The sequence below is a fragment of the Phoca vitulina genome, unplaced genomic scaffold (genome assembly GCF_004348235.1).
Source record: "Phoca vitulina isolate PV1807 unplaced genomic scaffold, GSC_HSeal_1.0 scaffold60, whole genome shotgun sequence".
Taxonomy (NCBI): domain Eukaryota; kingdom Metazoa; phylum Chordata; class Mammalia; order Carnivora; family Phocidae; genus Phoca; species Phoca vitulina.
The window spans coordinates 7905574-7932330 of record NW_022589763.1 but is presented as its reverse complement, the minus strand read 5'-3'; the positions used below and the strand labels follow the sequence as shown (position 1 = coordinate 7932330).

Genomic DNA, 26757 nt, shown 5'->3' with positions numbered 1-26757 from the left:
TGTTTATGCATTCCAGAAAATGATTAAGGAGCCTTGATCATAAAGGTACTGGAATAAAGTTACTGTGGGTGCTGTGTAATGTAAACCCTAAAAAGATTGTTTACAATTCTGTGTGGGTGTAGGAGGAAAAAAGGATTCGAATATAAATATGAGTGGGAAAGAAAACTTGTATTGAGTCCATTTTATGCATCTGTTAACATTTTGAAGACTATACAGTACAGTTTATCATCTTAAAAATTATTAAGTGAAAGGAATGACTTGTGTACAAAATCACTGTGATTCTCTATTTGAAGCTCCATTTAATAAAAGTTTTCTTAGGAAAATTGATTACCCCAATAATGTAAAATTCAGTACATTATTATACATATCACATAATTTCGTTTAAAAATCCTTTTCAGTAGAATGAGATCAAAAGATTGGATTTTGGTTACTAATGTGGTGCGAACTATAAAGCCTGTGTTCCAAGTCTTAATTTGTTTTGTACTATAAACATTTCTCAAGAGCTTTTTTTTTTCCAATTTAAAGAATTCTTCACATAAACTTCCCTTCATTTCATTTAGGTTCAGTGACTGTACATGTTCATAATTTTTCACTTTATCTACTATTATAACTACTTTATAACCTTCTGGTTTTTTAAAATGTTTTGAGATCGTATACATTTTCTCTAAAAGGAAGAATTAGTCCTCATTTGCCTGCAGAATGGTCAGTTTTGTAGGTGTGAATGAGCAGTTCCTACCTTATCCAAGAAAAGCCATTAATAATACCTTCTCTGAAGTGACACGAAATTTTAAGCTTAAAGCAACACAAAGACGTGAATGATTTTTAAAACATTTTATTGTTTGCTAATGGTACTGATTTTTAGTTACAGAATTTACTAAGTGAAGGGATGGCAGGCAAAACGCATCGTGTTCTTGTGTCATTCTGAAAAGCACCTGAAGTATTTACTTCAGTTCTCTTCTCATTTCCTGATGTCTTAATCCTTAAAAATAGTAACAAAAGGAAGAATTAAAATAATTCACAGATATTCCTAGTGAGGATCATTTACAATCACGCGTGTGGCTTCCATTTTGCCAGAATGATGTACCACCGTGTAAGATGAACTCTGTAATTTTCCAAGTTTCTTGGTTGTCTCCTTGTCATTGGAGAGGAAGTATCCAGAATGGACGTCCCTGCCTTCAGGACACTTCCAACTTTTACGTAATAATAAAATAACAATAGCTGCCCTTTCCTGAGGACTTCCTGCATGCCAGGCTCTGAGCTCATCACTTGATTTTATTTTCTGTAAAACAACTCTAAGAAGCTACCAATATTGATGCTCTGATTTTACACAGGAGTTTTAAAGAGTTCAAACTGCTACCTGCCCAAAGTCACCTTTCCAGAAATAGCTCTGGCAAGATGTGAGCACATTATAAAGTTCATGGCCTTAATCATTAATGAAGTGATGAATAAATGCATGTTCTAGACAGAGGGAACAGTACCTTAGACTAGAAGAATCAACAAGTAACTTGTACATTTACCGTTTTCTCTTTGGAGGCAAAGCCAGAACTGGAATGTGGGTATCCTAGCCCCCCAGCCAGGTCATTTCCACCTCACCTCTCACTGCTTCTCAGTAGAAAATCATCAATAGCATTCATAACTTGGCATTACATATGCAGTAGAATTACATAATCTCATATACACAGAATAAGGGTTTATGGATATGGATATGAGTCATTTATTTTATTGGCTACTTCCCACTCATTTGGAAGAACTTTCTGTAATGCAATTAATTTTGTGCTTAGTTGTGTGAAAACTTCTTGCTGAAATTTAATCTGTAGAACCAAGCGCTGAAAAGGAATCTAATAAACTGTCTAGCTTCCTCCAACTTAGATTAAAATCCACCCTAGACAGGTAATCTTCCTTTAAAGAGATTAAAGAGGTCTTCAAAGAGATTTCCCACCTACTTTTTGTAGCCTGTTCAAATATTTGCATCCCCCCCCCCAAAAAAAATTACCCTTTTATCTTCAGTGCAATTCTAGCCTATTCTTGCTAGTCAAACCCTTGAAATATAAGGAGAACTGATATTCCCTTATACTGCTCTCCTTAAAATTAATGGGTTTCAGTAATACATATTCTGGGAGAAATTCAAAATAATCGTAGAAGTTAAACCCACCATAAAAACTATGGTCTTAATTACTAAGCTTCACAGGTAAACTTATTTATAATAAAAAGTTACAACACATGCTTGGACTAATAGAGTCATTGACCTGTGTAGCTACTGAAACTCTAGACCCTGGATTGTTTGAGAACTTAGAACTCTGGGGGCCATTTTGCTTTACCATTTTCCCAGCTGGCAGAGTGGCTTCAAGGGATACTCACCACTTCCTCCCGCTTGGTCTTGTCTGTTGCTGGCCAAGCTTCCAGAGGCAGGTCAGGAAGCATGGGGGGCAGGGGCTGTATGGGGAACATCGGAGGCAGAGGTGGCTGTGGCGGCAGGGGCTGGATGGGGTGCACAGGTGGCTGGGGCTGGATGGGCTGGTGAGGCTGGGGCTGGACGGGCTGGGGCTGGAAGGGCTGCTGGGCAGGCAGAGGGAGGTTTGGCTGGTGGTGTTGGGTTGGAGTCATGGAGTGTTGGCCAGGAACTGGCATCATTGGTTGCTGGGGGAGCACGGGCTGCTGAGCTGGCACCATGGGGATGTGGTGATGAGGCTGCAGGGCGTGATTCGGGGGATTCTGCTGGGACAGCACGGGAATGATTTGGTGGTGCAGCCATCCACCCATGGGCTCGTAACCATAGGAAGGGTACTGGTGAGAAACAAAGAGTCAGGTTTACCATTGGCTCCATTGACTTCCAGCTGGAGAAGTAGTCATGTTTTCTTGGTCATCGTTACTATGACTATTTATTCATTTTTTTTCCTGTGCAAGAATTTCTAACTGTGTACACAGATATGACCTTTTACAGACTAGATTTTCCATTAGTGTCTGTATGTGGCATAGATATGTTATTTCATTTAAAAGGGAATTGAAATGCATGCTTAATATTTTAAGGGACTAAAGAAAAAAATATCTACATACCGGATGCCTTATCATGTTCTGGTACCACTTCAGGGGGGTAAGCACCTTAAGAAACAGAAACATTGGAATACATTTGCTTTAATTTCGTTGCAGGAAATGCAGACTCAATGGTGCAGTCCTGTCAATATTGATAGCCTGAAAGTGTGAGTTCTATGGAAGGAAGCATAAAGTAAAACATTTGTCAGGTGCTTCCTGAGTGTTAGGCGCTACATTACATCCATGACACACATTTTTCATGTGTCCTCACGTACTGTGAGGCAAGTATCCTCGCCCTCACTTTTACAGACTAGCTCATGGGGAGTTAAAAAGGTCCATGAGCTTGATCAAGTTCACAAAAGTAGTAATTCTGTTGAATTCCACAGCACCTGCTCTTTGCAAGAGCAAAACAAAACAAATTAATGTGATATAACATTAGTCATATCATTTTTGAGTTGACGTCACAATGGAAAAATAAAGAAGGCAGAAAATCTGTCCCTCAGCCTAGAAACACAGGTTTTCTGGTCAAATATGTCAGCCTTTTAAGGTTTCACAGAAAATCTTGCCTCAAATTGTTATTCACACTTTTCCTCAGCTTGTGTGAGTAAACAGATTCACAGATTGTCATCTGAACCTTTGAAAGAAGGAAGAGTTTCATTCCTCCCTAAACAGTATATACTTGGTTAACCTCAGTTCTGGGGACACCTTCATGTTGTAGTACAGCATTTGATATGAATACAACAAACAATTACTAACCTTGCTCAAATTGTACTTGACAAAACGTCTTTTATATTGCTTAACTATTTTGCTCCTCAAGCCATATTTTGAAGTGTGGGTATTATAATTATTTCCCTTCTCCAGATGAGGAAACTAAAGTTTTAGAGAAAATGATTTGCTCAAGGTCGCGTGATTAGTATGGGGTTGAGGAGAGCCTCAAACCTGATTTCCAGAAATCTCATGCTTTCCATTGCTCTGCAGAATGTCTCACAAACCCCTTGGTCAGTGATCACTGATCTTTCATTAAAGACGAACAAAGGAGACACATAGAGTGTGAGCATCTTAGAATCAGGAGTTTCTAGCTGGAAAGGATCTTAAATAATGTCTTACCCAACTCCCTCACCTTTCACAGGCTGGAATAGAACAAAGCTGTTCAGCCAGAGTTCACTTTCTGCCCTACCATGCAGCCCCACCCTGAATGGTAGTTCATGATGGATAGCTTTATAGCCATATAAGGAGGAGAAACTGAGTCAGAGAGGCCAAGTAGGAGTGTGCTGGGGCAGTGCAGCCTTGAGGGAACCCATCAGGGCTTAAACCAGGAAGCCGGTAATGGGAACTGAAAAAGCAGGACTGAAGAACATCTTGAATAAAGAATCAACACACTATGCTTTACAGAGCCCAGGGCATTGTTAACTCAAACAATGGTCAAAATTAGTAAAGAGAAAAATTACCTCATAGCTGAAGTTGATATAACCAGGGTGCCCAGGATGAGGTGGTAGCTTTTATAGAGGGGAAAGGAGAAGAAAATGAAAGAGGGAGAGAAGGGGGGGGGGGGAGAGGGAGAGAGAGGGAGAGAGAGGGAGAGAGGGAGAGAGAGGAAGAGATTAAGTCAATATGCAATTGTTCACATTAAGAGAGACTGAAGCTACTTTAAAAAAATCTATACGGTGCAGAATATATTTGAGGTCTACTTTTCGTTTGAACATGTACTCTGTGTAGGAGAGGAGCCCTCTCATTTTAAAGGGGTCCAGAGCAACTAAATGACTTTCCCAAGACCGGGAAGCAAAACCCAGCACACATTTATCCTCCAGTGATCTTTGGACACCCGCCCCCCCATCCATGTCGTCAACTAATCCTACTCTCTCCCGTCCGCCATTTTACGTCTTAACGCAACGCACTCCATGTTGGAAGGGGAGATGGGTTTCTCTTACACAATTATGAAATACCAAAAGAAGAGAACTGTCTCACAACCCTTCCCTTATAGATCAGGAGGTGGGTAGGTGCTTCAGTAATGGAAGAGAGTCCTCACAATTGGCATGCAAAGCACATCGACAACAGAAGCAACAACTACCTGTGAATTTTCTTGATGAGTGTGCGGAGACGGGTGCAGTAAAGTGGAAACGCTCTAAGTCCCATGGAAAGTGAAGGACTTGATTTATGAAATTTAGACTGATTCTTTTATGATTCTGTCAAAGTTTTTATGGCAGAGAAAAATTTAAAGTGACTGATGCCTGCATTATGCAATGCCGGTGGCCCTGGAGTGGGGGAGAGGGAGAGGAGAGAGGACTGTGCAGACTCTCCCTCAGACATCAAGCTAATTAAGGCTCTATTATTTTTAAATGCTCGTATTTTATAAGAGGGTTGATTTGCTCTCATCTGAATATGAATTCTTTTAGTCAGGTAACTGCCTTTCGTAAACCTTCTTGACATAAGCCCTCAGGGAGTAGGGTTATTCAATTGAGGAGTGGATAAAGGGCTCCATTTGTAATGCAGAGGCCCCTCGGGGGACTAGAAGTTGCCACAATGCAGGATTTCAGGAAGGCAGAGCACAGAATCTTGGTCTTGTGGGCGAGAGAGGAAGAGAGGAGGCAGATATACAAGCTTGGCTGGCTTCTGGTTCTATCAACTGCTCTCTATGCCACCGAAAAGCGGCTACGTCCTGCTTTGCCTGCGTGGGATCTAAGCTCTCTGACCTTATGTGACCTGTGTCTAAAGAGAGTGGGTCAGACTTCCTGGTCCTTGGTACATTTAAATGTAGAAAATATCCACACGCATTGGGCATAGATAGGATTCTGGACAACCACACGGAAGCACCCATGTGCTTAGCAGGTGCACCCAAAGGGATGCGGCCTCTGACAACAGGAGATGGTTCAAGAAGGAAATTCCTAACATAGAAACCTTACCCTCTGAAGGATAACAGGCAGTAGAGTTTGTAGGGCAGGAAGAGAGTTGGACACTCGTGAGAAATTAGGTTTTCGAGAAAACTGGCATTTTTGTAGTATTTGCCTAAGGCTGGTTGAGCACTTTCTCTGGAGGCCTTTCGAGGGTCCCTCCCAAAAGTTTCCTCCATCTAGAGATGGGCGATGATATTTACGAGCTAATTGTTTCCGCAGAATCTCCTTGTTACAATGCAGAGTCCTGGGCACTAGCCCCGCTCCGGCTGTTCTGAATCCGAGTCTGGGGTGGAGGCATCTGAGGATATTTTTTTTTTTATATAACAAGCTCTTCCAAGTGTTTCTTAAACACAGAGACATTTGAGGACATCTGATCTTGTACTGCCTTAAACCCTAAAGTTTATCAACTGTGGGGCAGATTTTTATTTCCGAGCTTGTGAAATTGGATATTGACATTTGCAGGGGTGTTTTACTCACGGGCATAGCAAAGGCTGCTCCCAAGAGGCAGGCAAACAAAATCCAGGTCCCCATGTCTTGATGGCCCTGAAATAGAAGTTGACACTTTTAAAAAAAATCTTTTTGCAAATATGGACATAATTAATGCTCCATAAAATCCACCAATCCATATTAGTCCGTTGCCAGTAAAAAGGATGGGACCACTTTTGTGAGGTTACTTCATTCACATGTGATTTCCAGTTCTGAGCTCATTTCATTGCTTTTGGAATCCCTATGGTGATAAGGTTGCTTCTCATTTTGGCTGAGAGCAGAACAAAGTGTAGCGATGTGAATCTATCATTACGTGATTTGGTGTGCTATTTTCCTATACCTGTGCAGCCTGGGGAGTCCTAGAAGCTAGATGTAGCTTATAATTAATGATCACAAGAACGGAGTTGGCTCTAAAAGCTGCGCAGGTCTTCAGGGTGCACAGTATTTGATACTTTTAGAACCAGGAGGGCACAAAAATTGTTGTGTTTTTTTTTTTTGTACAGTCCACCTGAGCATTGCTACTGTTAAAAACAAAGACGAATCATCTGAGAAAAGATATGAAAATAATCTACCAAAATAGAGTAAGGAAGGAGTGGAGGGAAGTTCCAGGTGTTTCGACTGGTAGGACTTCCAGCAGACATCTCTGAGCTCCAGATGTGGAGGAACAGGTGCGGTTGAATGGAAGGGAGAGGACAGTGCTAATACTTTGTGATTATTCCGTGAATTGTGAATGACTGCTCCTTGAAATTTTCCATATTTAGTCAATGACATCTTCCTTTTTGTTTGGCCTGGCACCGTAATTATACACTTTATGACCCTTGGGACACGAAGCAAAACAGGCCATCCTAAAATATGCACATTGCTTTGTGGTATGAATTGTTGACTATGAAAGCTGTCAGAAGGATCTTAAATTTTGCAGAGAAAGTGAGTACCGTGTGTAATAATGCTGGCTATAAAAAGTGCACCGATGTTTTCTACCTCCTAAATCTGTTGAAGTTTGAATTAATGAGAAAACACCACATTTAGTTAATGGCTCTATTTGATGTAATTAAACAAACTGGCTTTTAAAGTAGTAGATGACAGCCTGTGGAAAAAAAATCGCTTTTATCTTAATTGATAAGTAATTAAAATAAATATTTTGCTGTGAGATTTGGCCCTGAAAAGTGCTTTGGGATTCTGGAAGTAAAATTTTAAAAAATACAGACAAACACTTTGCTGCATTAGGAAGTAAAATAATTCATCTAAGTAATCAGAGTCTAATTTAATTATGGTCCAACTGAAGAAGTAACCGAATATGTATGACAGCATAAAGTATTAGAAATGCGGAATACATTTGCATCTTTTGTACATGAAATGCAGAAAAAGAAATAAGCACAATAGAAAGGATACCAAATGAATAAAATCCACATACCTTTGAGTATGCGTATTCAGAGGAAGTTTCTGTCTGAAACTCAGGGATGCTTGATCCTTTAGATTTCTTCCAACTAAGAGCTCAATTTATATCATTCACGGCACCTAGAGCAACCAATCAGATGTCTGAAGGAAAATGTGTTGAGTATAACTAAAAACCCCTGTATCATGAAGTTTTAAAAACTGTGATCAAACAGAAGGCTGCAGGTTGTGATTAGTGCATATAGAGTCTTTCATTATGGGCAATAATAGGTTTAACAGGCAAAAAAATGTCATCAGACTGTTTTTAAGTCAGCAAATCAGTTGACTGCACATGCCGATACGTTCGAAGTTACTTTTAAGAAGTGGCTGTGTCATGGTCTGTTCCCTGGTTCTAGCAAACATAACATTGTTCTTTACCCAAAAAAGCTAGATTGTTGAATTTCTGTAGTGTAATCAACATGTCCCCTAGGGCTCCCCAGCTCTTTCAGATCAGGATAAGTCGATTCAAACCCCCATTCTGGTAAACCCCCAAGGCTCTCCCCGGTATTTCTCTGAGGGATTATAAGTTTGGGATCACCACTGCTCTGTTTTCTACTTTCACCGAAAGTATTTTCTCTGTTCCCTGTGGCCGTTCCTTTATCACCATTCTGGTGTCCACGGAAAGAGGGGACAAAGTTTCTTCTCCTTGGCCCCATCCTACCACCCATCTGCCCTCCAAGCAACCACGAACTCAAGATGATCACAGTAGCAAAACTTGTGCTGATGATCTGAAGGACAAGGCAAGAAAGGATGTCACACACCAGACCGCACACTTGAACACTGTGTGGGGGACATTGCCCTGGCTCCCCCATCCCACAGAACAACTCAGCCTCTCTCAGTATGTTGGTCCTCCTTTGCCCACATTCTTCCAGCCCAATCCCACTTTCTCTTATGAACAAATCCAAATTTCTCTCTCTCTTTCTCAGAGCCTCTTGACTTCCCTGTTAGGTGCATTGTGCCCATGTTCTCAGCAGCCTGTCCTTTGCCTAAAGGACAGCAACCAAAGTTCTTCTCTCGCTAAGAGGACCTCTGATCTAGCTATTCAATTTGTATGTCTTTTCCTCTTCTACCTTAGTAGAGCACATAGATTTTTTCTGTTGTTCTAGCATCTGATCAGTTAAAAAGCAAATCTGTAACTGCTGATGAGAGGTAGCTGCTGAACTATCAATATTAGATCAGTAAAGGGAATACTGAATATATATCCTCACACACTATTGGTGGTATAGCCAGATCTCTTTTACTACTTAAGTAATATATTTTTTTAATTTTAAAAAGATTTCATTTATTTATTTGAGAGAGAGAGAGAGCACAAGCAGGGAGGAGGGCAGAGGGAGAGGGAGAAGCAGGCTCCCCGCTGAGCAGAGAGCCCGACGTGGGGCTCCATCCCAGGAGCCTGGGATCATGACCTGAGCTGAAGGCAGATGCTTAACCGACTGAGCCACCCAGGCGCCCCTACTTAAGTAATATTTTTAGAGTTTGTACAGGTACATATATTTTTATATACACGCTCCGCATTGGCTGAATTAAATTCAAGGACAAAATACCCATGAAAGGCAATGTAGTACTATTAAGAACTGGAGCTTAGACTTACATGGGTCTTGACCCCAAGGGACCATTGACAAGATCCTTAGCCTATCTGAGCCTCAGTTTCCTCATCAGTAAAATGGGGATAATTATAGAATCTACCTAAAAGGATTAGTGTGAAAACTAGATGAGAGGCATCTCTAGGGGAAATGAAAAGTTATCCTTCTCCCAACCCCATCACTTGGCACGCAGTAAATGTTTAAAGAATGCTAATAAATAAGATTATAAGTTGATCTTTGCAGATGAATTAGTAGGGAACAAATAACCATGGTGAAGAAAGGTAGATCTTTCAGTCAGAGAGAGAGAGAGAGAGAGAGAAATCGCAGGGAGGAAAGTGGAAGATTAGAACAGGCAAAAGGTATGAGTGAAAGTTATTATAGAATATTGTTCTAAAAGCCAGTTGTGTCCAGGGTTTGCATTTATTTATGAATATGTTTATTGGTGAGTTGTAGATCAGAGGCAAGAAGGATTCCTTCCCTTTGAAGGAAGTTGTGAAATGGATTTTAAGAGAATTGGCATCAGCTTACTTAGAGGAGGAGGAGGTGGGGAGTGTGCAGCAGAGTGGTGCAGGAAAGGAGGAGGGAGAGGAAGGGCAATGTAGATCACATCATATTCTTTTTCAATCTTTTTCTTTTTTGTTTTATTTATTTATTTATTTATTTAACATATAATGTATTATTTGTTTCAGGGGTACAGGTCTGTGATTCATCAATCTTATACAATTCACAGCGCTCACCATAGCACATACCCTCCCCAATGTCCATCACCCAGCCACCCCATCCCTCCCACCCCCCTCAATCTCTTTTTCTATTTTATTTAATTACGTATAATGGTGTCTGAAAAGATTCAGGACATATTTTTCCTGCAAAGTTGTGGTTCATCTCTACTAATGAAGTCATTGGTGAACTATTAGTGGTCTTATACTGTTACAAAATTTATCTCATTATTTTGTGTCCTGTTTCAAGAATGAGAGACTCATGTATTTGTCCACAAGGATCAACAGAAAGATCCCTTATTGTGGCATTAATTTCTCTGGTCCACTGGCTAGTGAGTTATTGCCAATTCACCATGGACAGTTGTTGAGGCTTTGATGGCAAATACAATAGAAACGATGTGGTTCTTTCTGTTTATTTTCTCCCACTGCATATTCTGAGTCATAGGGTATTAAAATATGGATCTCTCTGCTGAAATTTCTTCCACTAATTTAGGTCCCACATATGCAGTTTAAAAGTTAATGTTTGGGGCGCCTGGGTGGCTCCGTCGTTAAGCGTCTGCCTTCGGCTCAGGTCATGATCCCAGGGTCCTGGGATCGAGCCCCGCATCGGGCTCCCTGTTCAGGGGGAAGTCTGCTTCTCCCTTTCCCATTCCCCCTGCTTGTGTTCCCTCTCTCACTGTCTCTCTCTCTGTCAAATAAATAAATAAAATCTTTAAAAAAAAAAAAAAGTTAATGTTTGGGGGGGCGCCTGGGTGGCTCAGATGGTTAAGCGTCTGCCTTCAGCTCAGGTCATGATCCCAGGGTCCTGGGACTGAGTCCTGCATCGGGCTCCCTGCTCAGCGGGGAGCCTGCTTCTCCCTCTGCCACTCTCTCTCTCTCTCTCTCTCTCTCTGTCTCTTATGAATAAATAAATAAAATCTTTAAAAAAAAGTTAATGTTTGGGGGGAAAAAACAAAATTTCAATTGAAAATCTTTTTCTATAGGCAATTATTTCATTTATGAATACATTGAGTTTATAAAAGAAAACAGAATTTACTAGATCGACTGCTTATTTTGTTCTGTAGAGGCTGTAACTTTCCAAAGTATTTGTGTTCTTGTTTTTCTTGCTCTTTGATGTCAGATATTGTCTTCTCTTTTTTAAAAGAATCGCTATTTAAAAAAATGGATCATAAGCATAAAATATTTTTCTCTCTGGCATTATCCCTGGAACAACTGTGACAAGATGACCCGAGAAGGTGTCTTCATTCACTTAGGCATTCATTCCAAATACATATGTTGAATACCTAAGAACCTGAGACCATTCTTATTACTATAGCAGACAAATACATGCATAAATTGATTATCATTTCTAAAAGCTTTTCTCCAAAATGATGAGTGAATAAACACCCTTGTGGATTACAGGTTCCCATTCTTGCTTAGTGAGAAGAAAGAGCGTCCAAGAAAGGGTTATAAAAAAAATCACACTTGGGACACCTTCTGGCCCAGAAACATCTGCTCTAAAGTCCTTCCTGAGGCCTGTAGGATCGAGCAGGGCTGCAAAACATGCAACTCGTGTGGAAGGACCTCAGGCTGGGAAGCCTTCTACTGTTTTGGCACAAGTCAAAACCCAGATGGTTCCTGCTGGTGGTCAGAGTTGAGGGAAACCACGGGTTAATCCCGGGCAGCAGGAATCTGACCCACCGCCATTATATCTCCTCACGTGGCCCTAATTGGATACGTTTAATGAAGGGAGGCCATGGTAGTCAAGAGTCGAAGCAGTCTGGAGCTCTGAGAGGAAGCATGTCTTAAATGTCTTCACCTTCCACAATGCCTGGCTTCAAATAGTAGGCACTCAACAACAACAACAGATTTTATGGTTATTCTTTTCCTTGACTCGCAGCTCATCACATTTTGCTGTGTCCATGTTGCTGATGCTAACAGCTTCTCCCCTCCTAATTTGCTGCTTCTAATTTACAGTGTGCTGGGAAAATCTGACGGCCAAGCTTGTTAGAATTATGTGTGGACTGCAAGTAGAGAGATGCCCTAAATGGTGTTGGCTCAGGAGGCTCACTTGTGCGAAAAGCTCAAATGTTTCAGTCTTGTGGCCTTGCTTTTTGACTGCTGGGAGGAGGTTTTGTTTTGTTTTGGGGGTTTTCCCCCTTCGCTTAACTTCCTGGTTTTGAGCAGTGATTGAGGCACGTAGGGGATCTTCAGATAAATCAGGTGTTAGGAGTTCCAGAAGCCTTTCCTATCATCTGGGGAGCTCAACTCTCAAACCTTCTTGTAAAGCAGGTTCAAGATTGTCCAATAATCTGGAATAATTTCAAGAGTGAGTATTCTTAAGTAACTGGAGCCAAAGTCAGTTTTTAAATGTTTCTTCTGTGGACATTTATTTATAAGAAAATATTATTCTCTAGGCTGCTGTTTTTGTTTTGTTTTGTTTTTTGCTGGAGTGGAGTTGTACCCTCTTCAGAACTCAGGTACACCACCACTAAGTGATTCCAGTAAACACAGTGACTTCCCTTTGCAACCCGTGGAAGTCAGATATTGTGTCTTATACTTTCTTGGGAACTCTTTGTTATCTAGAAAAATCTCTTTTACAAGCTAGGTGCTAGATGAATGGTTGGTTAATTGAAGAAAATGTAGAGGAGTTATCCGTGACATTGTGAAAATACATAAAAAAGTCCTTGATCTATGTGGATTCTCCATAGACAAAGAAATCTTGATATCTTGATTCAGTGATTTTGATGGGCCTTTTAGACAGCTAAGATGGATGACTCAGCATCACTGTCAACCCTTCCTATGGATTTTCAGGCAAATGGCTTCTAATAAGAACCTTCAAAGGGAGATACTGTAAAAGGTTTCCAATCCATTATCCTAACATCCTTATTATATTTGGCTCTGATCTGTTAGTTCAAACTATAATTTACTATAAGCAAATATACTATGGTAGATCCACTTGATCTTTTCTTATTTGTGACTGAGCTTGTTTGCTTAAGATAACAAAGCTTTATTATTTTTTTTAAAGATTTTTTTTTATCTATTCATTTGACAGAGAGAGACACAGCCAGAGAGGGAACACAAGCAGGGGGAGTGGGAGAGGGAGAAGCAGGCTTCCCTCAGAGCAGGGAGCCCGATGTGGGGCCCCACCCCAGGCCCTGGGATCATCACCCGAGCCGAAGGCAGACGTTTAATGACTGAGCCACCCAGGCGCCCAATAAAGCTTTATTATTATTATTAATTATTATTATTATTATTATTTTCTTAGGCTTCTAGAATCACTTCAGCCCAAGGAGTAATTTGAAAAGAATAACAACAAAAAACCCTCTCTCACTCACATTCACATACTTCACTGATTGCAAACCATCAGTACCTATTCCAGAATACCCTGGAATTAACCATGTTTTATGGCTTGTTGTTTGAAGCTATGAAAAAAAGGAGGGGTCGTCTACTGGCTAACAGCATTTAATAAGTGAGTAGACTTGGGACAGGGAGCATAAGAAAAGCAGTAACAGAAGTAAGGAAACAGAAAGAAAAAAGGCACAAGTAAGAAGAGGGAAATGCATTGTAGTGGTAATTCAAAGTGGTGATCAGAGATGTGACAGGCTTATTAGCAAGCCACCAGTGTCCTGAAAAGAAAAGATGAAACTAATTAATGAAGCAGTAGGAAATAAAACAGCTATGCAGGAAAGGGAGCGGGCCCTTGGTCACAAGCTCTGAACATATCCCTCAAAGGCCGAAATTGTGATGTGACTTCAGCAGCCATTAGGGAGCACTCAGTATATGCCTAACACAGTCGTCAGCCTTGGAGTATAAATGTGAAGAGGACAGGGGTCCAATTCTCAAACTACTTACAGCCTCTGGAAGAATTCTCCACTCTGAGTTGGAGGAAAGAATGCTGGGCGTGGCTACTGGAAAAATCATCCTTCTCACCTTCAGGAAGCTAACACACTCTGTGTCTCTGTCTGTGTTTGTGGATGAGAAAGGGGTGAGGAGAGAGAAGAGGGAGAGTAGTGACACCAAAAGGCACCAGGGGCTATGGTGACGGCGGGCCGTCTGGAGTATTCCAGTTGTCCTTTGGCTGGATTGCGAAAGGGCATATTAATTGTAATAGGACCACTTCTGTCTTTCAGCCTGAAGTCCTATACTTTCTGCTTCTTCATGATTGTGCATTAACTGGTACACACACACTGAGTCATCGGGGGAAGAGTTAATTATAGTCAGCGCCTGCTGTTTCCACTATGAACTAACACTGAAAACAAAATGTCTACCAGTAGGGGGCTGGTTCAAATCAACTATGGCACATGTAATATTCAAAGCGACGGTGTTAATCTGTATTGGTTGACATAGAAAAATGTTTGTGACACATAGTCAGGTGAAAAAAAATAGATGCTTAAAGTTCTCTTTCTCTAAAATGATTCTTCCTCCTCCTCTTCCTTCTTCTCCCTCCCTCCCTCTCTCCCTTTTTCTCCATTTGAGGAGAGAGTCACCAAAATATTAACAGTCATTATCTAAGAGACTCATTTCTGAAAGCCTCTGGGAAGCCAAGATTTTATTTTATTTATTCTAAATAATCCATGAATGGAACAAATGCAGGGGAGATACAAGAAGTTTGGGGCATAATTTCTCAATCATGTTCAGGAAGAGTGATGAGTAAGTGACAGCGCTATCTTTCCCGTAGGCCCTGGGTTTATATAATATTCATTCTCAGAGGGGGAAAAAGCTGAACAGAAAATCAAAGACAAAAAAAAAAGATAGTTTTAAAGCGATAGGATCCCTTTTAGATCAGTAGTAGAAAATATCCTAATAATATAAGCATTCACAGAAAAAGTTCATAGAGCTTGTAATTTGAAAGATCTGTAAGCATTTGCTAAATATCTGGTGGAGCAACTTTCAATAAGGGAAATTATATGCAGATGGATAGTGTGTTGTTTGGGTTATAATTAACTGGTTACTGTTGGGAGTGAAAATGTTACATCTGTGTTAACAGAGATACCACAGTAATGTAAAAACAAGCATTTCTACTTCTGCTTATTGGGCAAAGTACACCAAAGTAAGTTGCACTTACCTACTGGGGTTCAGCATACACATGCACAGACTGGTATTTTCTGAACAAAAGCAACGTGCAATGGTGGCAAGAACTTGTCTTTGGCAGGACAGCCTAGGTCAGAACTGTGGTGGGGCCACTGACCCACTACGCCTGACCTTCGCCAATGTTCTTGACTCTTTTGTATACTTACCTTACTGCCTGGAAAGTGGGAAGACACCAGTGAGGAAAAGCGAGCAATGTCCTTCAATACACATTTGACTCTTTGTAATCATGATTTCCAGTATTAAGAGTGACGACAATTTTAGTCATTGCTCAAGGGGCAGAGGGAGCAAATTGAAAGAAACAAAGGAAATAGTTTACCACCTAAAAGGTTGGAAATGGTCGTTCTCACATATTTGTTCTGCAGAGTTTCTTCTATTGTTCTTGGACAGAACATTCTTATATTGTTACAGTTTGGTGGCATACTTTTCATCTTCATCTCTTAAGGAACTGCCCACAGGGATAGAAATATAAAATGTCAGAATACAGTTTTCCTATGATCTGCTCATTCTACAGGGGACAAGAAATATGCGGTGAGACCTAAGTTATCAGCGATGTGTTGTCACTCCTGGTATCCATTCCAGTTATTGTTTTAGCTAATGGCCCTTCTAACGTGCACAGAGCCCTGAGCAGCTTTCCAGCTAGTAGCCTCTTCTTCACATCTCTAACTTATGTAAGATCCGGTGATAGTGGTTGAGAGTTATTCCCAAACCTCTGTTACAGAATCACATCATGAGTGGTATGTCTGCTGGGAGTACTAACTAGATTTGAAGCTGATATAATCCTGAGGAATGAAATGAATCAGGAAGAAGACCAGCAATTAATTTAATTCTACGCACATACATTTTATTATAGGGAATTTTTACTTGAAATGAAATTAGACAGATGTAATAGTCCGTCACAGAAATCTGTGGAGTGCCAGGTTGTTCTAATTGTAGGCAACATTTTCCCCAGTATAATGCTAACATAGCTTTACAATAATAAGAAGAAAATCTCCATTTTTGGGTCTTACCTAGTGCATCATCTTTATCATCATCATGCTCTTAGGAGAATCATAGTCATGTGCTAAGTTTTTTCTCAATAGCATTTCATGCGTCTCCAGAATTTTTAAATCATTAGTATAAAATATTTATCGAGTATCTGTAATATCCAAGGCATAGGACACATATAAATATATGGCATGATATCCATATGATGAAATAGTGTTCAGTCATACAGAGGAATGAAGCGCTGATACACGCACAACGTGGATAAATCTTGAAAACATGCTGACTGAAAGAAGCCAAACACAGAGGACCGTATATTATAGGATTCCATTTTTAGGAAATGCCCAGACTAGGCAAATCTGTAGAGACAGAAAGCAGATTCATGATCACCAGGGGCTGGGGGAGAGGGGAATGGGGAGTGACTGCTAACGGTTTTGGGTTTGGGGGCAGGGAGTGATAGAAGTGTTCTGGAATTAGTGATGGTAGTTGCATAACCTTGTGACTGTACCAAAAGCCACTCCGTTGTACACTTTAAAGTGGTGAATTTTATGGTGTGTGAATTATATCTCGATCTAAAAAAAGACCTATCAAAAATATATACATGTCGGTCCCTACCCTCAGAAAATTCAGTCTTTGTACATTATACAAAATAAAGAGGGGTGCCTGAGCAGCTCAGTCAGTTAAGCATCTGACTCTTGATCTCAGCTCAGGTCTTGATCTCAGGGTCGTGAGTTTGGGCACCGCATTGGGCTCCGTGCTGGGCGTGGAGCCTGCTTAAAAAAAAAATTAAAATAAAGGAACATGAAATGCCAAACACAGTGCAACAGTGAGGAATAATAGTACAAGAGTTGCCACATGATGATGCGCTTGTTGATGATAATGACTGTGATGGTGAAGCTATCATTTATTAAGTGCCAAGCAGTATTCTGGCATTGTACATTTAAAAAATTGTTGATTGTGTTCCCCATGCTAGCCGTGTTCTGAATTCATCTACTCCATCAGGGGCTAAAAGACAGAGATCCCTGCTCACAAGGCTGCGGAGAGCAACGATGAACAATAGATATAATAAATAATGGTACGTTAGAAGGTGGGAAGGGCTAAGGAAAAGGAAAAAGTCGAGCTGGCTCAGGGGGATTTGAAGTGCTGAGTGGCAGGTTTCAATAGGGCAGTTATTTGTCAACAAACCCGTGGAGGAGATGAAGCATCACCTGGGCATCCCTAGGGTAGGTAAGGGCCAGCATGAAGGCGTCAATCTGGAGGTGCGCTTGGTACGTGGGAGAACTGGCCGGAAGCTGGTGATGCTGGTATGGTATGAGGTCGAGGGCATAGTATGACATGAGGTCCAAGAGGTGACATCTTGTCGTGCTTCCATGCTCTCAGCAATTAAATGTAGAATTTCTTACCTACAATAACTGCTGTCGATCATCATGAATCAGAGGCTCTGCGGAAAGGTGGAACAATGTCTGGGCTTTGGGGATGCAAAGAATTTGGATAGACATAGAGGCAGTTCCATCATAGGGCTTTGTCACTGGAAAGATCCGAAATGGAAAAATGCAGAGTATGTTTGGATGTGCCAAAGGAGACCAGGTGGGTGGGAGCGGAGGTTTTAGATGGAAAAAGAGCAATACAGAGGGCCCGGAAGAGAGAGGGCCCAAATGCCAGGGCAAGGAGTGAGTCGCATACAACACGCAGTGGTGAAGCAGTGAGCATCTGCTCTCCCCATCCTTGCCTTCTTGGGTTTCTAACAAAAAAGTTCATCAGGAAGCTTAGACTTGTGTCAGGAATGAGGAAGTTGGGGCACAAAGTGGTCCAGTGACTTGGCCATCTTCACATTGTAAGGAGAACCAGAACAGAGGCCAGACCCCTGGGTTTCTGCCCTGTCCCAGCCACTCCTGACCTATTTGCTCACAGATGAATGAACTGTATCTCAGGGCCCCAGATCAAATAATAACATTAAGGGAACAATTGGAAATTAAGCTATTTGGGAAAAAAAGAAAATCTTTCCTATAAGATATAGGGTTGCATTTAAAAAAGTGTTGCCAGAGAATATTCTCCAGTCAAAACTAGAGCTACTTAAAAATGCTCTCCAATATTAGTTCTTGCATAGTAAGAACAGAAATTACTGAATGAAAGATCTACCAAAAGAATTTTCGTAACTTTATTGATGTAGAATTTACATACCTTGAAGTTCCCATTTAGAATGTATAGTTGAGTGAGATTTAGTATATTTTTTTTTGTACTTTTACAAAGTTTGCAACCTTCGCCGCAATTTAATTTCAGAACATTTTCATCACCTGAAAAGAAATCCCGTCCTCATTAGCAGTCATTTCGTGTTTCCCTTTCCCCAAGCCCGAGACCACCACCAATCTACTTTCTAGCTCTATGGATTGGCCTATTCCAGACATTTTGTATCAGTGGAATCATATAACATGTGGTTGGAAAATGGGTCTCTGAGAACCTGTCCTGGAGGGTTTGGTGACATTGGCGCTCTTGGCATTTCAGGCTAGGTAATCATTGTGGGGCGCCATCCCATGCACTGTGGGATGTTGAACAGCATCCCCGGTCTCCGCCCACTACGTGCCAGGAGCACCCCCTCCTGCAGTTGTGACAGCCAGTAGTGTCTCTGGACATGGCCACATGTCCCCTAAGGGGGAAAGGGGACAAAATTGCTCCCAGTAGAGTACCACCGATCTACAGTTACCAGAGAATTGAGCTGGGCATGGAGGCAGGGGAAGAGGGGTCGCTACCTGGACCCAGCACGCTGTTGTGAAAAAGACCACTGTTTCAGGGTCCTTGAAGGTCCAGACATTGAACCCCAAGTTCTAAAGTTCTGTGATTCCTTTTAGAAAATGGTGAAGAGATGAATAGGGGAAAGAAGCACCCTAGTTATTTGGATGACATTCTTGTTCGAAAAATATCCAGTGGGAAAAATCACCCATTTTTCGGATTATTTAAAGAAGATTGAAATTGTTATTTAAAACAATAAAGTAAAGCAGAATATGCCAGCGGTCTTTTACCTTCATTATAAAGGATTGGCACCATGCAGGGTGCCAATAATTCAAAAAGCATATAAATTTAAATTTGGCACGTTCTATGTTAGAACCATAGAGGTGTATTAATGGTTCCCAAGGAGTTTTGTTTAACTCGGCATTAAAACTGACCCCTTGAGCAAGCAAAAAGAAGCATGAGATTTGATTTATACTGTGGCTAACGAAAACAAGTGGGCAATCACAGTTTAGTCATATCTTACTAATCTAACTTAGTCTAAGGAATGGAGGAGAGAGAGGAAGTGTGTGGGCTTTAGAAATATGTAAATTTCAGAAAAAAATCAGTTTATAAGCATGACCTCTTTTCTGTTCAGAAATGCACGAGTGGAGGAAGCCCTCATCCTCTGCTAACTCATTTATAAATGAATGGGCTAAAGGAAATCGTGCCTATGGTCCATTCCCATTCTCAAGCTGCACCCTGCTCAGGGTGGGAAGCTTCCAGTCATTGAGGTAATAACTGGCATGTTTCCTGCTCTCAATTTTAAGGACAGTCTGCCTTAGTCTGTGGAACCTTGACCATCTAGGACTCGATATCCTGTGTATGGCAGCGCTATCAGACTAGTTAGTAAACTCGAATCGTGTTTATAAGTAGGTTGCCGTTACACAGCGGCTTCTTTATAAATACAATTACAGAATGTTCCTTTTAGCTTTTGTTTCTATCAGGGATATTATCGAGTGCCTTAAAGTCATGCTGACTTAAATTTATTTCAAAAGATGTTCTGAAGATGTTTTCAAGATTTTAAGTGTGCATATTTATAAGATTTTTTCCTTAACCTCCCACTCTGTCTGTTAGGAGATAGAATAGATAGAGCCAGGGCGCCTGGGTGGCTCAGTCATTAAGCGTCTGCCTTTGGCCCAGGTCATGATCCCGGGGTCCTGGGATCGAGCCCCACAACGGGCTCCTTGCTCAGCGGGGAGCCTGCTTCTCCCTCTCCCCCTGCTCATGCTCTCTCTCTCTCTCTGTATCTCTGTGTCTCAAATGAATAAATAAAAAAATCTTTAAAAAAATTAGAATAGATAGAGCCTCTGAAGGAGCCTGGGTCTAACAGATCAGCTATAAAATTGGGTGAGAGCAAAACTTCTGGAAAAACCTATCTGTGTGGTAATTCATCTGGGAAGACCCGTTCCCACTTTGTTCTTTATAGAATTGTTGGGGGGACCAAATGAAATGATCTAAATCAAGCACACCGAACAGCGTTTAACCATAGCAAGCACTTCAGACTGGAAATACGCTTCAGTATGTATAAGCTGAAACATCTGAAACCATAAACTGGTACAATTTCACCTGGTGATCATTTCTCTAGCAGCCCTGCACAATCTGAGACTGAATAATATGAGGTCTCTTTACAAAATGCCTCTTGAAAGGCCACCTCTGACTTCCTTAATAATCTTAATTTAGAGGAAATTGGTCTCAATGCAGACTATACTTAGAACCACTCGTGTAGCTTTTAAATAATACTCATGTCTGGGTCCCATTCAACCTGGCTTCTGATTCAGTTGGTCGGAGCCATGGCCCCAGCTCTTACTGTGTTTTTGAATCACCTGGGGAGCTTTCAAAAATACCATCGACAGCCAGGAACATCTCCGGATATTCTGTTTCAGTTGAATATAATGTGCAGCCAGGGTTGAGATGCATGGGACACGATCTATCCACCTGTCATATATGTCTCTTAGACCTTTACTGTATTTGAAAAGTTGCAGTTTTATCAACTTTGCCCAAATCAGTGGGGCTTTTTTTCTTTTAAGGGAACTTCCATTCTGCGCCACGGGTGGAATTAAGAACACTCGACACAGTGACATTGGCAATTGATTATAAAGTAGTAGAATCAGACCCACTGTTTTATCATGATGGCAGACCCACAGTGAGCACTCAGCAAACGTTTGCTGATGATGGGCCAAAAAAAAAAAAAAAGTGTTTCTTATGGTCTCTTGGTTTATTCCTGAGTATTTCATTTCAAACTGGATCTTTCAGAGTCCGCATGAGGCTGCCAAAATGTTGATTCAATGAATGGGTACATGTCATGCACCACCCATCTGAGTGGGTTACTTTGGGTGCAGCTGTTTTGATTTTTCCTTCCTCCGAATGTATGGTTTTGTTCATTTAATCAAACAAATCCAGTTGTTTTGCCGTTTTGTAGACACATTCTTTGTGTGGCCAAGAATCCTGTTTGCGGAGGCCACACCATAACTAGATTTGAATGTGGAACAACCCAGCAAACAAGTGCTAATTTGAATCAATTGTTAAGATTGCCAGCAACAAACCAACCCGACCTCCGCCCCTGGGTTCAATTAGCAAGCCCGCAGGCAAGGAACTTGGTTTATTTCATTCTCATTTCCCTCATCCATCAGAAGCCCTCGTGCTGAATGATGAAATAATAACGATCTCATCTCAAACTTAAGGCATATTTTGTTCATCTTAACTTTCTATAGATCCTTTTTTCGGAGTACAAACATAATACATATTTGTAAATACGTTCAGTAATAACAGATATGCATTAGGCAGAATGGCAAAGTCCCTAAGAATCCCATCCTCAAGTGACGGCTACTGTTAACCATTTGAGGGTATGATTTCTGGACTTTCTGTGCTTACACACTAACATGTATTTCCTGTAGAAATTATAGTAGACACATTATCATGCTGTTCTGCAACTTTATTTTTTTTAAGATTTTATTTATTTATTTGAGAGAGAGAGTGTGAGAGAGAGAAAGCACTAGAGGGGGAAAGGTCAGAGGGAGAAGCAGACACCCCGCTGAGCAGGGAACCCGACACAGGACTCCATCCTGAGACTCTGGGATCATGACCTGTGCCGAAGGCAGGTGTCCACCCGACTGAGCCACCCAGGCGTGCTGTTTTGCAACTTTCTTGTTTAACTTTATATATAGTGGACATCTTTCCAGATTTATACAGAGTGAGCTACTTCATTTTTCTTAATGACGGCACAGAACTCTATTGAGTAGACATCCCATTTCATAGTATAAATAGCCGGTCACCCTCTGATGGACATTTAGGTTGTTGATGTTTATATACATGTAATATTGTAATAATATATATAGTTATATATATAATATATATTGTTTTATGTATATATATAAATATAAACATAAATATAAATAAATAAATATATACAATGCACATGTAGAAAGATGCACAAGCTTACAATTTAATGAGTTTCCACAAAGCGAACACAACTATGGCAGATGAGGAAGCAACATGACCAGCACCCAAGAGGCCCCCTTGACTCCCTTCCAGTCACTTCTCCCCAAGAGTAACTTCCTATCTGCTTTTCCTAGCATGGATTGGTTTTGCCTAATTTTATACTTTGTATTAATGGTTTCACACAGTATATTCTCTTGTGTGTCAGACTTCTTTTGCTCAAAGTGATGTCTGTGGGATGCATTCATATTATTGTAGGTGGTTGACGTTTGTTTATTCGTTCTCATTGCTATGTAGTATCCCATTGTGTGGATATACCACAATGTATCCATTCTCTTTTGGTGGACATTTGGGTGGTTGACAGATTTTGGCTGTTGCAAATAATGCTATTGTGAACGTTCTAGCACACATCTTTTGGTGAACGTACACGTGCATTTCTATTGCTTTTATTTTTCTTTGCTATCAGAGATGGTGTTGACATGAACATCTGTGACTGTATCTTGCACATTTTGTAAATATTTCTGTAAAATGCATTCTTAGAAATAGAATTGCTGGGTCGAATGATATGAACAATCACATTTTGAGTCAATACGCAGAACTGTTCTCTGAAAATATTTTGACTTTTAAGCTTGGTCTGCACCCCAAGCAGCCCACTGTGGCTGTATCCCTTTGCTGTTGCCATTCTCTGTGACGCAGATGCTGCCGTTGTGTCTTCTGGACTACAAGGCAAAGCTAATGAAAACCAGAATCTTCTTTCTGGCCCCTTTCAGACACTCCCTAGTGGGCTAGGGCCTCTCTCGTGTGTCCAATGAAAGACAGAAAATAAAATGACCTAATGTCCCAGGATGTCAGGGCATAGTGTGCAACTGCTGGCTGAAACGATTGAGTAAATTGTTGCCACGAGAAAATGCACCAAATGGACGCCATGGCTCTACGTGCCCTCCACCCCGGGGTGAGAGAACCTCATGTCCCAGGTGGAGATAGAGGTTTCTAACCTGGAAATGAAAATCACATATCTTACCCACAAATGGCCCATTCAAAATGCCTGGCCTTTGGGAGGTATTAGGCTAAGGTAGTGTTTTCTAACTTGGAACTCTTGACAGTTAGTGTGAGATCCTTCTCTGCCATCGGGGTCTGTCGTGTGCACTGTAGGACGTTTAGCGGCCCCCTCGGCCTCCTCCCACTAGATACCAGTCATGTTCCACCTCTTGTTTGTGAGGCCAGAAGATGCCTCTGGGCATTGCCAATGTCCCCCGGGAGGTAGAATCACCCCCAGTTGAGGACCGCTGGGCTGCCGCTTACAGAAGACTGGCTCTAAATCAGATTACGTTCAGATTCTGGTTCCACCACTTTTTGCTGCATGACCCTGGGCAAAGTACCTAAATTCTCTGTACCTCAGTTGGCTCGTATGTACCATACACATGTTAATAGTGATACTTTCCTTAATCGTTTTTTAATAAAGATTAAATGAGATTCCTCGTGTGATGTATGTAGTACAGTGTTTGGCGTAAAATAAGCATTCAATGTTGTTAGCTTTATTAGTCGAAATCTTTATTTTTATTTTTATTATTATTATCTAAAAGCTGAGGTGGTGGAAAAAAAAAGTATTCACTTTCTGGAAAAGGATATGGATAATGTGTATTTGAAAAGCATCAAAGGACAGTGGGTTCACAGCCCTTGGAACAGGCAGTGGGAAATGTGGAGAAAGCATTATTTAAGTGCTACAAAGGAAAACAACGGCATTTGGTTGTACCTCTGTTCCTTCTCAAATTAGCATTTATGGAAACCAGAATTTGTGGGAAATGGACTTTGGCAGCAGAATTAGGCATTTTTAGGAACATGCTAAATCACTGTGGGTAAATATTTTATTGCATTCTTCTCATTAATATGAAATTAGTAAATTTTCAATAGTTTGTTGAATGCTTTTATTTTAAATGATAAGATATGTTCAAGTGCTAAAGCGACCATGTTGTTTTTGTTATTTCTGAGTAGAGAATTTGACCTGCTATGAGCTTCGTTGGGTTGATTCTCACCTGATATCCTTTCCTCCCACCAGAGGTCTACACTCAAGTGCCAGAAAACGGTGTGTTGTTGTCAGTGGGACAGAGCGGCATCCTAGACAGGGTTCTGGATGAGGAGCATGAGGCCAGGGTTGTGTCTTTGTGTTGCCAAAGTGCCACCTTGGCATGTCACTTCTTCCCTTTTGGTCTCAGATTCTCAATTGAGCAGGTGAGATTAGTTCAGCAGTTCCCACCTATGTTCTGAGAACTCTGAGGGATGTGAGGAGATGTTCTGAAAAGAAAAAAAAAAGAAGAAGAAAAGGAGGTGAGATTATAGCAAATGTATTTAGAAGATACTCTGAGTCACAATTCTCCCTCTGCAGGACAATTTTTCTTTAGTTATTGTTTAACGTGACTATTTAAGATGGGACTAACATGAACAACTTTCTCAAACTAACTTGATCATGGAGCAATTTAGGAAATTTTGCTTGACATGATTTATGAGTCCCTTGTAGACATAGAAATTTCCTGATTCCTTCTGTATTCATTGTCTTTTTAAAATTTTTTTTTAAAGATTTTATTTATTTATTTGAGAGAGAGAGAATGAGAGAGAGAGCATGAAAGGGGGGAGGGTCAGAGGGAGAAGCAGACTCCCTGCTTAGCAGGGAGCCCTATGCGGGACTCGATCATAACCCAGGCTCACGACAGGAGCTGAAGGCAGTTGCTTAACCAACTGAGCCACCCAGGTGCCCGTGTATTCATTTTCTATCACTGGTATTACAAAGTACCATAAACTTAGTGGCTTAGAACACTACATACCTATTATCTTACAGCTCTAGGTTAGAAATCTGACACAGGTCTCGCTGGAGTAAAATCACTGTGGCAACAGGGCTGCATTTCTTCTGGAAGCTCTAGGGGAGAATCTATTTCTTTGCCTTTTCTTGCTTTTGGAAGCCACTTATATTCCTTGGCTCATGGCACCCTATCTCCATCTTCAAAGCCAGAAATGTTGCATCTCTCTGATCACTTCACTATAGTCATCTCCCTCTCACTCTGAACTCTACTAGAAAAGGGCCTCCTATTTTAGGGACCCATGTGTTCACATTGGGCCCACCTGGATAATCCTGGAGACTCTCTCCATTCAGAGTCATTAACTTAATTACATCAGCAAAGTCCCTTTTGCCATGTGAGGCAGCATATTTCCAGGTTCCAGAAATTAGAGTATGAACATCTTGGGGGGGGTCCATTATTCTGCCATCCACTTTATCTGTCCCAGTGGCTTCTCTATTTCTCAACCCTGGAGGGTGAGGTGTAGTGTTCCGTAGCGCCAGAAAGACACTCAAGTGATTATCTTCCTCATTTATTTGCCTCCTATCAACTCTTATGGCACAGAATGACTATCTTGCAAGAGGCATTAAGTTCTTCTGCCTACCCCCCCACCAGGAGCAATAAAATCAAAGAACATAAGAGCAATTAAGACAAGGCTATTGAACTAATCAGTGCAACATTTTATTTTTAGCTTCTCTCCTGATGTAGACAAGAATATTTCCTTGAAATGAACTAGGCTCTGAACTGTACTTTGTTTTATGTAAAATGACCAGAGTAGATATTAACAGTTAGTCTTTGAAATTAAAATATGAACATAAAGGGATTAAAGGCTTTATTTGCTTTTTTTGGTATAGCCATCACCTGGTTAATTTCTAAAAAAAAAAAAAAAATGAATGCTTTAAATAAAAGTTTAAACAATGAATGCTACCACAATGTTTAAATTTTTCAAGCTACTCATGATCATCAGCTTGTGAAAAGAAAAGAAACTGAAGGATTGTGTTTCTTCTCACTGCTTGGTAAAAGCTCTGATGGCCAGTCTGTATGGAATGGAAACACTGTATGGGTTTGCTTGAGGTTGTTGATATTTTATCTCTTATGAAAGGAATGAGGTGGAAAATGAGTTTTACACTAAAAAATATTTTTAGATCTTGGTGTTTCAACCCATGTTGTTTAAGTTTTTGTTGTTCTTTTTGTTGGGCTTTTTGAGTTATCGCATGACCCAGCAATTCCACTCCTAGGCATATACCCAAGAGAATGGAAAACATATGTTTGCATGAAAATTTGTACATGAATATTCACAGCTGCTTTATTCATAATGGCCAAAATGTGGAAGCAACCCAAATGTCCATCGACTAATAAATGATAAAACAAAATTTGGTATATCCATACAATGAATATTATTCAACCATAAAAAGGAATGAAGTACTATTACATGCTACAACATGGATGAACCCTGAAAACATGCTAAGAGAAAGAAACTGGAAACAAAAGGCAATGTATTGTATAATTCCACTTATATTAAAAGTAAAAAATAGGC

General features: G+C 40.7%; 2 protein-coding genes across 3 annotated transcripts in view; one reads left to right on the top strand and one right to left on the bottom strand.

Moving 5' to 3' along the window:
- The window catches only part of ARHGAP6 (Rho GTPase activating protein 6), a 241425-nt gene that overhangs the window by 117676 nt on the left and 96992 nt on the right, over positions 1 to 26757 (top strand). The gene's annotated exons all lie outside the window — the stretch shown is intronic.
- AMELX (amelogenin X-linked) lies at positions 817 to 7913 on the bottom strand. 2 transcript variants are annotated; one of them, XR_004297751.1, is made up of 7 exons: positions 7819 to 7872; positions 6399 to 6464; positions 4479 to 4526; positions 3159 to 3204; positions 3055 to 3099; positions 2359 to 2784; positions 904 to 979 (listed from the first exon to the last, which is right to left on the bottom strand). XR_004297751.1 is itself a non-coding variant. In XM_032391113.1 (6 exons), the coding sequence occupies exons 2-6, from the start codon at positions 6450 to 6452 to the stop codon at positions 974 to 976; spliced, it is 579 nt and encodes a 192-aa protein (XP_032247004.1). In that variant the 5' UTR covers positions 6453 to 6464; positions 7819 to 7913; the 3' UTR covers positions 817 to 973. The 2 variants fall into 2 exon arrangements, 1 of the variants encoding a protein (XP_032247004.1); XM_032391113.1 differs by lacking the exon at positions 3159 to 3204 and having other exon boundaries at positions 817 to 979; positions 7819 to 7913.

Excerpts from the sequence above, each read along its gene's own strand:
- AMELX (XM_032391113.1), bottom strand. The coding sequence starts at position 6,452 with ATGGGGACCTGGATTTTGTTTGCCTGCCTCTTGGGAGCAGCCTTTGCT. Across the intron at positions 4,527-6,398 it reads GAGCAGCCTTTGCTATGCCC|CTACCACCTCATCCTGGGCA; the intron begins GTGAGTAAAACA and ends CCTCTATAAAAG. Across the intron at positions 3,100-4,478 it reads ATATCAACTTCAGCTATGAG|GTGCTTACCCCCCTGAAGTG; the intron begins GTAATTTTTCTC and ends CTGTTTCTTAAG.